Source organism: Numenius arquata, chromosome 2 (assembly GCF_964106895.1).
Source record: "Numenius arquata chromosome 2, bNumArq3.hap1.1, whole genome shotgun sequence".
Lineage (NCBI taxonomy): Eukaryota > Metazoa > Chordata > Aves > Charadriiformes > Scolopacidae > Numenius > Numenius arquata.
The window spans coordinates 132,392,919-132,405,139 of NC_133577.1; the positions used below are offsets into that span (position 1 = coordinate 132,392,919).

A 12,221-nucleotide genomic window follows, 5' to 3' on the forward strand; every position below is an offset into this window, starting at 1 on the left:
TTACCTGCAGGCGCAGCGGGGATGGAGCCAGCAGCGCGATGGGAATGAAGGGCGGCAGGGGAAGAGATGAAGGGGTCGGCGGTGGGATGAGGTGGCCAGGCAGGCAGGGGCAGGCAGAGGTGGGCAGGGGTCATGCGGAGGGTCTGCAGGGCACTGGCAGCTCCAAGCCAGGCGAGGGGCCGCACAGCCGGGGACAAGCCATCAGCAGTGCAGACTTGGCCAAGCCACAGCGTGCGGACCCCCAGCGTGCTCTGCCACCCGTGTCCCCGCAGCAGGAGCCAGCCCTGGGGGGTCCCAGGGGATGGAGCCCGAGCGGGGATGGCGGGGGGCTCTGCAAGCAAGTGGCAGCAGGGGCCAAAGCCAGCGGGCACAGGTCCCCGCGTCACCCCCGGGCTGCACACCAGCATCTCCCCATCCGCGGGGGGCTCCAGAGCAGCCTTGTGGAAGCAGTGCCAGGAACAAGCAGCCAAATGAATTCCTGGGGAATCCTGATTTCTAGGGTTTGGGAAAAAGGCTGCGACCCCGACCCGGGGACGTGCCCAGGCCCTCTGTGTGCAGTGGGGGCTCCTCGGGGGGCTGTGGTGTGCGGGGGGATGCGGAGGAGCTGGGTGCTCGCCGGCACCCCGGGACGTGCTGGTGCCGCTTCGCCAGGCACGGAGCTGGGGAGGCAGCCTCAGCCCGCAGAGCCCAGCTCCGGTGGCAGGGAGAACCGAGCTCTGGTGGCAGGGGACAGGCGGCGAGCGTGGCTCATGGCCGGTGTCTGTGAGCACCGGGGGACGCGGGTGCTGCAAAGCGTGCGCGACGCGGCAGAGGGACAAGATGGACGGAGCTGTGGGGCTCTGGATGGCGAAGGAGGGAGCGAGCGCGGGGCCGGGGGGCGCGAGAACAGCGGTGGCAGCGGTGGCAGCGGCAGTGATGGCACAGGACGTCTCCGGAGCGGGACCGTCCCTGCCCGTGCCAGCCAGCCCTTGCCACCGGTGGGTGCCAAGCGGTGCTGGGGCGGGTGAAGGAGCCGGGGCGCGGGCAATGGAGGGTGAGGGGGGCCGGGGGGGGATGCTGAGCTGGGGCACGGGGCATGCACGCGGCTGCACATGCTGCTGCACATGCTGCTGGCCACGGGCAAGGCGTGCAGAGCCCAGCGGGGCAGAGCAGGGGGGGCGATGACAGGGGGTGCACAGGGGGCGATGGTGAGGGGTACACAGGGCGGTGATGGTGGGGGATGTACAGGGGGGTGATGGCGGGGAGTGCACAGGGGGGTTGAAGGTGCCGGGAACATGGAGGGGACGCGTGGCAAGGGCCTGGCGGGGCAAATAGAGGTGGTGGGGTGCACGGTGGCCGAGGGGTGACCGGCCAGGCTGTGGCCATGGGGGCAGAAGGGGCAGGACCTGGTCTGCGGGGTCCCCGTGCCAGGTCCCACGGGACAGCGGCAGCGTTGGCACAGAGGGGGCTGGGGTCGCCTGCCGGGGTGCGATGGCACACCCCCGGGAGAGCAGGCGGTGGGCTCGGGCAGACGCGATGGCTGCTATCGCGATTCGGACACCTCTTGGCTCGCCCGGTTGGGGGGCGCGAGGCTCGGGGTACCCTGGGCAGTTGGTTTGCTCGCCGGTCCAGCTCCAAGCCCCTCACGCCATCCCTGGGTGCCAGACCCGGCTGGGAGCAGCGGGATGGCGCCCGGGGAGGGGGGAGAGGCTGTGGACCCCCAGGGACCGGCGGCTGCCGGGGAGCTCTGCATGGAGCCGCTGGGACGGGCGCCCCGCGGGAGCTCGGGGACAGGGAACGGCAGCTCGGCGTGGTCCGTCCCGGGGAGGGCCTGGTGCGCCGGCGCAGGGCAGGGACCGTCCCGGGGAGGGCCTGGTGCCCAGGGGGGGCTGCCACCCCCGGCCTGGGCCTGGGCCTTTTCCCTGGCTGAAGGTTGTAAAGGTTCGGAGATGTGTGAGGGTCAGAAGGAACCTCCTTGTCCTTCCCTCTAGCACCAGAAGAGTTAATGCCTTCATGGGGGACTCGGCTTTTTGGGAACACCGGTCACCAAGCCGTCCCCTCCCGAGCCCTGGCCACCCCTGAGGGGCCGGGGACGGCTGAGGAGGGGGCACCGGGCACCACGCTGGGGGACGGGGACGCCACCTCCACCAGTGCCTGGGTCACTCCGGCTCCCCCAAAGCCATCGGCTGATGGAGTGGCCATCGCCGAGCCCTGCTGCCTCGGTGTCCCCTGTGACCGTGCCACCGCGGCACTGCCATCCCCGGGGTCCCCAGCGGCGTGGCCGGAGCCAGCCCGGCCACGGGACCCGCATGCCGGCCTCCTCCCGCTGCCACCGGCCATCGTGGCCCAGCTGGTGGTGGCCCGGTGGCCCGGTGGGAGCGCTGGGCGTGAGGGCGGCGGTGGCTCCCCGGGGACGCGGTGCCTGCCAGAGGCGCCGGGTTCTGCCGGGTGGTGGAAGCCTCTGCCCGGCGGGCGGGGGGTGGAAGACTCGGTGTGTCCCAAGAAACCAAGTTTTTTTTTTGTTTTGTGTTTCTAAATCTTTAAAATCCAGAGTGTCTGAAAGGAGCTGTTGGGGTTGGTTGGTTTTTTTCTTTTTTTTTTTTTTTTTTTTTTGTGGTGTTTTTTTTTAAAAAGACTTTTTTTTAACATTCATTCAGTCAGTCGCTAAAAACTCCCATGAGCCATGGGCGTCCCAGGGGAGGGGTGCAGGCACCACCTCGCCAGCATCTCAACAAGTCCAGATATATAGATTTAGTAAAATTATAACAAAATCAGGTGGCTATAGCTATAGATATAGATATATAGATATTTGTTCTCTCTTTTCAAATATATAGCTGATTAAAAAGATGCAAAATAAGGATGACTAGGACGGAGTGGGAATCCTGTAGTTCAATATCATCTCTTGTAGATCATCAGCTGCTCTCTATATAAATGCACGGAGATTATATATTATCCATCAACGTGTCCCCCTTGGAAACAAGACCCCAAACCAAGAGGAAATAAAACATCTCCCTCCCTCCCTCCCCACCCCCCCCACTGAACGTTGGCAAAGCGTTTTCTGCTGGATTCCCCACCAGCCTCCCTCCGACATCCCCAAACATGCTTCTATCCATGCGGTTTCAGTCCCTCTCTCACCGGGGCCGGCCGAGCAGCAGCACAGAGTCCGGGGCCAGTCTCTCCCGCGGGAACGGCTCTTCTGGCTGGCACGGGGAGGGAGCAGGTCTGGGTGTCACCGCTGGCGCCACCGCCCAGCCGCCGCGCTGGCACTGCCCTTCCTCGGAGACCTCTGCGCCATGGAGACCTTGCCCTCCGGGCACCTCCGACCCCGGCGGGGACAACCGGCGCGGGGGCTGGGGCCACCACCGCGGCCGCGGTGCCTCCCGCCGGCTCGGGGCAGCTGGGGGGTCTCCACGCCATGGGACACCCCGACCTGCCCGAGCTGCGGCACGCGCCCGTCCCGCTCGCCTCCCTGCCGCTCTCCAACCTGCCTGACACACCTGGGCAACCTGGGCAAGCGCCTGGGCTACGGCAGAAGCCCTCTCCCTAAAGCCAGGGCTGGGCTCCTGACCGCGCCGCCGGCCCCGTCCCGCTCCCCACCTTCCACCACGGGGACCCCGGGGCTGGGCAGCGCCCGGTGCCTCGGCCCCGCCGGCCCCCAGCGACGCCCCCGGGGAAGAGCACATCAAGCGATATACAGGCCAGACTCTCTGGGAGGAACAGAAACGAGGATGTATTTCATGCAACATTCCTTGTCCCGAAGGCGTCGCGGGGGCCGGCGGGGCCGAGCGGGGGCTCGCCGGGGGGGGCGGTGTGGGAGCGGGCGGGAGCCCCTTCGGCTCCGCGCCCGTCAGTGCAGTGCTCAGAATAGAAAGAGAATCAAAGTGGGTTTTATTAGTCTAGTAGAAACGCCCCCCCCCACCCCCCCGTGGTGGCTCTGGAAGAGGCCAGGGCTGCCTGGGACGGTCAGCTGTCTACCAGCTGCTTGAGCGCCCGCTCAATGTTCATCCGGTGCCCGACCCGGGTCACCCCCAACTCCACAAAGTCCTCCTTGGTGAGGGCAGGCAGATGCGTGCCCTCGATCTCATGGTCCTCAAACTTGTCTCGGTGCTCCACCAAGTTGATGCTTTCCAGCCAGTCCCCGACGTCGTACTTGTTCCAGAGGTGGAGGGGTTTCTGCATGAAGGGCCGAGGCGGGTGGAGGGTGTGCAGGGGCGGCCCTGGAGAGGGGGACGGGGACGGGGAGCGGCTCCGGGCGCTCACGCTCCTCACCACAAAGCGCACCTCCTTGGGCTCATGTGGGATGGAGAGGCTGGAAGATTTGAGGATGGTGGGAGGGGTCAGACCGTAGGGCCGGACGGTGCTGAGGGGCTCCGTCCGATCCAGAGCCGGCTTCACGGGGCTGGGGGTACGTCGGGTTACGGGGTAGCGACTGCCAGGTCGGACTGTGTAGGTGGTCCCGGAGCTCCGCTGGGAAATGGTGCTGAGTTCTCCTAAACTACTGAAAAGTCTGCAGAGAGAACGGTACAGCGAGAGAGAGGAGAGAGAGCAGAGGGCAGGGGTGAGGCGCAGGTCCCCAGACACAGGAGCACACACACAGTTTGGGGGGTGGGGGGGGTGGGGAGCTGCTGGAGGGCTGAGGCGGGGTGGGGGGGTCTGCAGCGCTCGGGGGACACGGCTCGGAGCACCTCAGCCAAGACTTCCTTGCAAGCCCTGCCAGGGCTGCTCCAGAGGAGGTAGAAGAGGTTCGAGCAAGTATCTCCTGAATCTCCGGTTCCCGGCCAGACCTCTCCCCGCTGCTGCCGCTCTGAAGCCCCCGGCCGCCTGCCCGGGAGGAAGGTGGCCCCTGGGCACACACCAAGACCTGCTGCAGCTGAAGATCCTGCGCCTCGCCCTGCCCAAGCTGCACGAAAGCCACCGGCCCTGTCTCCCACCGGGGACCCCTGTCTCCCCTCGCTGACTGTCCCACGTCCCCATGCTCGTGGGTCCCACCACGGACTCGGAGCAAACCAGTGCTGGGACAAGAGGGATCCTTCCGGCATCTCCCCAGGGAATGGAGTGGGGACGGGAGGACCATCCCACCACCCTGAGGATGGAGGCAGCAGGGTCTGACCCTCACCCGAGGGTGACCACTGGTTAGCGCGGGCTCAGGCAGCCCAGAGGTGCCTGCATGGCTCTTCCCCTTGCACTACACCATGTCCACCTCCCTGGCCTCATCCTGCGTTGTGGTGGGGACAGGCCACGGAGCCGGGCAGGGGACAGCCCCTCCTGCAGCACTTGGCCCTACTGCTCACCACGACGAGAGTCTGATGGGGGACAAGCCAGGCTGCACGCAGGCCTTCCCTCTGCCATCGCCTCCTGCCTTCGCTGCCTGCCCTGGCACCAAGTGCCCTGGGTACTAGAGAAGAAATGGATTCAGGTGGGGGTCAGGCTCTTCTCCCGAGGAACAGGCGATGGGACAAGAGGAAACAGCCTCAAGTTGCGCCAGGGGAGGTTTAGGATGGAGATTGGGAAAAATGTCTTCCCTGAAGCCTTGGCAGAGGCTGCCCAGGGCAGTGGTGGAGTCGCCATCCCTGGAGGGATTCCAAAGCCGGGCAGACGTGGTGCTGAGGGACGTGGGTCAGTGGTGGGTTTGGCAGTGCTGGGTCCATGGGTGGACTCCATGATCTGAAAGGTCCCTTCCAACTTGGATGATTCTACGCTTCTGTGATTCTGTCTAAACCCGAGAGGGTGAGGTCATGGAGGATGAGTCCTTCAAGCACAATGAGCTGCCTGCGTTCCTCAGCCTGGGGGGGACAGGGAAGGCGCTGCTGGGCCCGACTCCGTCCCTACCCTGCTTTGGGGTCCCCTTCCACAAGCACCCACCGCTGACTGCGGCTGGGGACACGGCTGAGACCTGGGGCTCCCGTGCAGTCTCTGTCCTGGCAGCTAAACCAAACCCATCCTGGGGCTTTGGTCCTGCTCCGTGGTGGGGTCTCAGCTCCCAGGAGGGCTCTCAGCAGGAACCCATGTCCTGCGGCAGCTCTGGAGCCCCACTGCAGGAATGCTGCAGCCGTGAGGGAGCCAGAGAGGGGAGGAAGGGGAGGAAGACCCCGCTGCCTCAGGGCCGCGCAGCCCCGAGCCAAGAGGCCTGTCGTTACTGGGGCTGGGCTGGTTATCGCACGGCTAAATAGTCCATGGCCACCCGTCTGGGTCAGCAATGTCACTGTGCTGGTCCTCCAAGCTAATCGACAAAATGCCACCGACCCACAGCTCCCTGGTGTCTGTACGTGACATCGGTCACCAAAGCAGCATCCTCGGGCTGTCTGCACGGAGCCCCCGCACGCAGCCCCGTCCCCCAGCTCCCCTGCCGCCCTCTGAGCTCCGCCATCCCATCTCAGGTCCCGCCCCCTCCCCGGGAACAGATGGGACACCCTGGAAAACCTGCTCTGGCCAGAGGAGTGCCAGGGGTACGGGTCACACTGCCACGAACACGCACACGCTGCACCGGACCCACAATTCTGGGGGGCTCAGGAGCACGAAGGGTTTCTTAGAGAGGTGGCCCGCGAAGATGGGCTGAAGGCCAATGTGAAGGTCTGCTCAGCGTCTGCGGGCTCAGGCACGGTTCCCCTCACCCCTGCCTCCCCGCCGGCTGGCACAGAAAGCAGGAGGGTTATAAAGGAGCCTGACGATGAGTCACATTTGGGAAGCGCCATCAGTACGGACGGGGAAGAGCCGATCGACCTTGAGGGCTGCGGCACAAGAGACAGAAGGGAGAGTGACGGGGCAAGAGACAGCCCCCTGCCCGGGGGGCTGGCAGAGAGCTCGGCTCTCGCCTGGGAGCGATGGAGGGGGAGAAAGCTCTGGTAGATCCCAGGAGGGGGTGACTGGGAGGTACCAACGCCGCATGGCCTCTGCTGTGGGGACAGGCTGAGAGTTGAGGGGTTCAGCCTGGAGAAGAGAAGGCTCCGGGGAGACCTTGGAGCCCCTTCCAGTCCCTAAAGGGGGGGGCTCCAGGAAAGCTGGGGAGGGACTCTGGATGAGGGAGGGGAGCCCTAGGAGGAGGGGGAAGGGTTTTAAGCTGAAAAAGGGGAGATTGAGCTGAGATGTGGGGAAGAACTTCTTTGGTGTGAGGGTGGTGAGAGCCTGGCCCAGGTTGCCCAGAGAAGCTGTGGCTGCCCCATCCCTGGAGGGGTTCAAGGCCAGGTTGGATGGAGCTTTGAGCAACCTGGTCTGGTGGGAGATGTCCCTGCCCGGGGCAGGGGGTGGCACTGGGGGGGCTTTAAGGTCCCCCCCAACCCAAACCATGCCATGATTCTATGATTCTATGATTCTGTGAAAGGCAAAAGAAACAGGCAAGATCCAAGATGTGTGTTTCTCACAGAATTAAGGATGAATTCACGTCGCCAGGGGAGACACCACCGCACTCACATCTGAAATGCTGAGCATGGTTCTGGTCACTCATGTTCAAGAAAGGTGAACACGATGAGGAATGGCTGCAGACACGGCAGCCAATGTGCCCAAGGCTTGTTTAACCCACCCAGGGTGGGACAGAGGGGGTAACTGCAGCCAGAGCCTGTGAAGGGAGAGGAGATTCCAGCCGGAGGGTGCCGAGCCCCGCAGCAGCCTGTGCTCCTCACCGGGGCGGTGGATGCCCGAGGGCTGTCCGGCAGCCTGGGCATTGCCAGCCACGGAGATGTGGGTCCCACAGAGACCCACATTATTGGCGAGGCCTCCCTGCCTCTCAGCACAGTTTCTTTTGGGTTTGGTAGCCTTCGGGGCCTGGGACGTTGGCTCTTCTTGCTCTCAGGGAACGGGATTGCTGGAGCCACAGAGGAATCAGCTCCACAGCCGGCATGTCCTTGCAGCGGGGAGACAGCAGTGCCACAGGAGACCTCTCTGGGCATGGCTGGCCAGCAGATGTAGTCTGTAGGTCTGCTCTTCTCTGCAGAACACTGGGCTTGGCCAGTGCAACGGACTGTTGGCAATGTGCCGTTGGCTCTCCACACTGTCAGCAGTGCTGCTCTGCCAGCCACGCAGACAGCCCACCAGTCTCTGACGTCTTCTCCAGCTCTGGAAGCTGACTTCATTACGGGCCACTGGTCCAGCTATTCGGTCACAGGCCCTTCACCCTGCTCTGAAGCCAGGTAAGTTCTTCTGGGTGTGATGGCTCACCTCAGCACCGTATCAGCACTGGAAGAGGCTTCCCAGGGAGGGGGTGGAGTCTCCATCTCTGGAGACATTCAAAACCCGCCTGGATATGTTCCCGTGCAACCTGCTCTGGGTGGACCTGCTCTGGCAGGGGGTTGGACTAGATGATCTCCAGAGGTCCCTTCCAACCCCATATCATTCTGGGATTCTGTGATCCCTGCCAAGGACTTGCACATTTTGTGCAGCGATGACTTCTGCTTAGAGGGTTTGTTCCTGGATCACTGCTCCTCGTCACCGCAGGCTGGTGTTGGCGTGTCACACGCTTTGCCCGAGGAACACACACTGACGGAGATGTGGCAGCCGAGGCCAAGTGCTGCCACATCTCAGGGTGCTGCTGTTGAGGACTTCAGCTTTGTCAGGTCTCGTGAGTGCTACGGCGTCGTCCACTTCTCCTCTAGGCAACATCAAGTCAATGTAACTGGGGAGCTCAATAAGAAAAACAGAATGCTGTCTTCACTTTCTGCTTCTGGTGGTGCTCCAGCCGGGCCTCGGAAGACCAGCAGCCCAGAGATGGTGGGATCACTGGTGGCCACAGGTGGCCCAACTCTGTGAGTTGGGACGTGACAGCCCTAATCACCGTTATGGGGCTGCCTTCAAGCTTGTCTTCTCTGAACACCTGAAATGCAGGTTCTGGCAGCTCTCAAGCCCTGTGCCGTGGAGCTCGGCGGTGGCAGTCTGGCAGCAGCAGCAGCAGCAGGAGATGGGTTGCCTGGATTTCTTCGTCAGCGTAGCCAGAAAAAATTAAGTCTTTTGAGAGGCAGAAGACAAGGTCTGATCGGTGCCCACAGCACACGCCGGGACCTGACTGCAATCAGCAAAGAGGGAGGAGGGGTCTCAGGGGAAGCAGCTTCACAAAGAAACACCAGCCTGATGAAAAGGGAAGTTGTAACCAATGAAAGAGGGATTACGCACTTGTAGGACAGCTAATTAACCCTTCTGGGATTACTTTCACTGAAGGTATTAAAAAGCAGACTTCTTGAATGAGTCACTAATGGATGAGGATTCTTCCTTAGAACTCTGTATCTCAGTCCAAATTTCTCCGAGGGTAGCAAAGGTGAGGACAGACCCAGCAACAGAGGAACGCACTTCTAATCGCTCCAGAGAGAAATGCTCCGCTTCTCCTCGGCAAGTCTTTCGTGCTGCTGCTCTTGGCTTCCAGGTGTGTTCGTACCGGCCTTCAAAAGCTTCTCTATTGCTTTTCCTCACACTTGCATGAAGGACTTGTCTCCTATGATGAACAACCTTCACTCGCTGGTGAGACACGAGACCTCTCTCGTGATTCTCCACCGGCGCAGAGCTCGGCACTGTGCCCATGGCCGGGCTGTGCCTGAGGGCCAGGGCTGGAGACTAATCCTCTCTCTCCTTGCTCGGAATGCAGATGGACACTCTGGGGCCTCCTGCCTAGAATGGTGCATGCCCAGAGGACGGGACACCTCTACAGCACCCACTTTGACAGGATTTTGCCTTCCAGAATTGTCTCATGAGAACTGTCCCTGACAAGGGGGGACGAAGGGGAGGAGCACAGAAAGGAAAGAAGGTCTCCCTGGATAGCCCTCAAACCAAAAATCAGAAGCACTTGTGCTACGAGTCACTGTGGAAGTAACACAACCACCAAACAGGACCTATACCCGCTGGCACGGGGTGGACGCTCTCATGGTGCCCAGGGGACAGCAGGACTCCCCAACCCCATGCCTGCCCCAGCTCGGGCTGACGGGCTCTGTTCAGATGAGTTTCCTCCTGGTGGAGCTGGTGAAGGTCCACAGGCCTGTTTCAAAAGCTGGAAGTAAATACACTTCTTCAGAGAACCTCCAGGAAGCCCCTTTGACCAGAGGGCCAAGGGAAGCCTGGTCAGGAAGGAGCCAGGAAAGCCCTTCTCTCCTGTCCTGGTTTCACCTGGGACAGAGTTGATTTTCTTTCAAGCGGCCGCTGTTTTTTTGGATTTGGTATGAAAGCGGTGTCAATAACGCATATTGGTTGAGTTGTTGCTAGGTGATGTTTATACTATTCAAGGACCTTTCTCAGCTCCCACAGAAGCTGGGAAGGAGCACAGACAGAAGGATGGAAGGGCCAGTGGGACGTTCCGTACCACAGACCTCAGGCTTCGTGGAGAAATGGGGGGTGGCCGGGGGTGGAAGTGTGTGATCACTGCTGGGGATGGGCTGGGGAACCGATCACCGGGTGGTGAGAGTGACTTGTGCTGGGTTACTGCATCTTGTACTTTACCATTATTATTATTTTTTCCCTATTTTTTTCTGTTATTGTTCTATTAAACTGTCTTTAACTCAACCCATGAGTTTTTTTCCCCTTTCCTTTCCCCTCCTCTTTGCCCGGCCCATCTGTGGGGAAGGGGAAGACCTGGGTGGTCCTGGCTGGACCAGTACCTGCCCCCCGCGCCGTGTGCTCTGCCCCGTGAGCCCCCCCAGAGCAGCAGCCCCCGGCTCCGGTGGTGGCCACGTCACTGGGAGACTGATGAGCTGCTCTCAGGGACCATTTGTCAACCCACTGCTCTTCCTGAACTACTGAATTTCGGCAAGAAATCTGTTCCTGGCTCCCAGCAAAAAGGATCCAAGGAGAGGAGCTGCTTATCCCCATAAAGAAAGCCCACAGGTAAGAGGGTGCCCAGCAGCGCGTGAGGCTCATCCGAAGAACTACTGAGAACAAGGGTTTTCACTGAAGGTGATCTAATTTCCCACTGTCATTATTTTTTTTCTCAGGACTCCACTACTGCTGCCAGCACTTTCATTAGGGAAGATAAATCTGGTGCTTCAGAGTTCCTCCCTTTCACAGGAGAAAAACAACGGGATGCTGCAAGGGAACACCTGAAAAACGGCTACAAACAGGTGGGGTTAATTGTGCCCAACATACTGTCCCTCCCGAAGGCAATGCAGTGACTCCACCAGCATCTGGGGGCTGACGATGCTGAGGGAGCACTGGAAGAGCTCCTCGTCAGATGAACACAAAATCATCATAAGCAGCGTGGCCAGCAGGGTGAGGGGGGGGATTCTGCCCCTCTGCTCTGCTCTGGGGAGACCCCCCCTGGAGCACTGTGTCCAGCTCTGGAGTCCTCAGCACAGGAAGGACGTGGAGCTGTTGGAGCGGGGCCAGAGGAGGCCACGGAGATGCTGGGAGGGCTGGGGCCCCTCTGCTGTGGGGACAGGCTGAGAGAGTTGGGGGGGTTCAGCCTGGAGAAGAGAAGGCTCCGGGAAGACCTTGGAGCCCCTTCCAGTCCCTAAAGGGGGGGCTCCAGGAAAGCTGGGGAGGGACTCTGGATGAGGGAGGGGAGCCCTAGGAGGAGGGGGAAGGGTTTGACACTGAAAGAGGGGAGATGGAGCTGAGATGTGGGGAAGAAGTTCTTTGGTGTGAGGGTGGTGAGAGCCTGGCCCAGGTTGCCCAGAGACGCTGTGGCTGCCCCATCCCTGGAGGGGTTCAAGGCCAGGTTGGAGGGGGCTTGGAGCAACCTGGTGTGGTGGGAGGTGTCCCTGCCCAGGGCAGGGGGTGGCACTGGGGGGGCTTTAAGGTCCCTTCAACCCAAACCATTCCGTGATTCTAGGATTCTATGAGCAAACCAGAAGAGAACTGTTAAATTTTGTCCCTCTAAGAGCTGTCACACTTCTGCATGGAGTCTCCTGAGCAGAAATAAAGGTGGAACCTGCAGGCAGCATTAGGCATGCAGGCCCTTGAGTCAGGCATCTTGGTCCTATGGATCCTGGTCTGCACAGCTGGGTTACCTCTGGTACAGCTCTGCCGTTCCTGACACAGACAGCTCGGCAGCGCTGGACACGTGCAGATGGTCTAATGTTTCCCGAAACACCTTTCACAGGGGTCTGAGACCTTATGAAGGGGCCTGGTGACTGTGTTGTGCATCAGCAAGAAAGCTGATGTTTCCCAAACGCAACCGGCACAAGTGCAGTATAATGAGCATGTGCCTCCCCCCACGGGACAGCCCTGCTGCGGCCATTCAGACCAGCCTGGAACCTGGCGGGGAACCCCAGGCAAACACCCCAAATCTTCACATTCTGCCCAGACAACATTTCCAGTGGAAAGGTCCATGTTCT

General features: G+C 61.3%; 1 protein-coding gene across 1 annotated transcript in view; it reads right to left on the bottom strand.

Annotated features, from left to right (window-relative positions):
• Positions 1–3,942: 3,942 nt before the first annotated feature.
• SHANK3 (SH3 and multiple ankyrin repeat domains 3) overlaps positions 3,943–12,221 on the bottom strand; it is a 352,413-nt gene continuing 344,134 nt past the window's right edge. The window contains exon 23 of the mRNA XM_074166270.1: positions 3,943–4,486. Coding sequence (XP_074022371.1) covers positions 3,943–4,486 — 544 coding nt within the window. The remainder of the gene's footprint in view (positions 4,487–12,221) is intronic.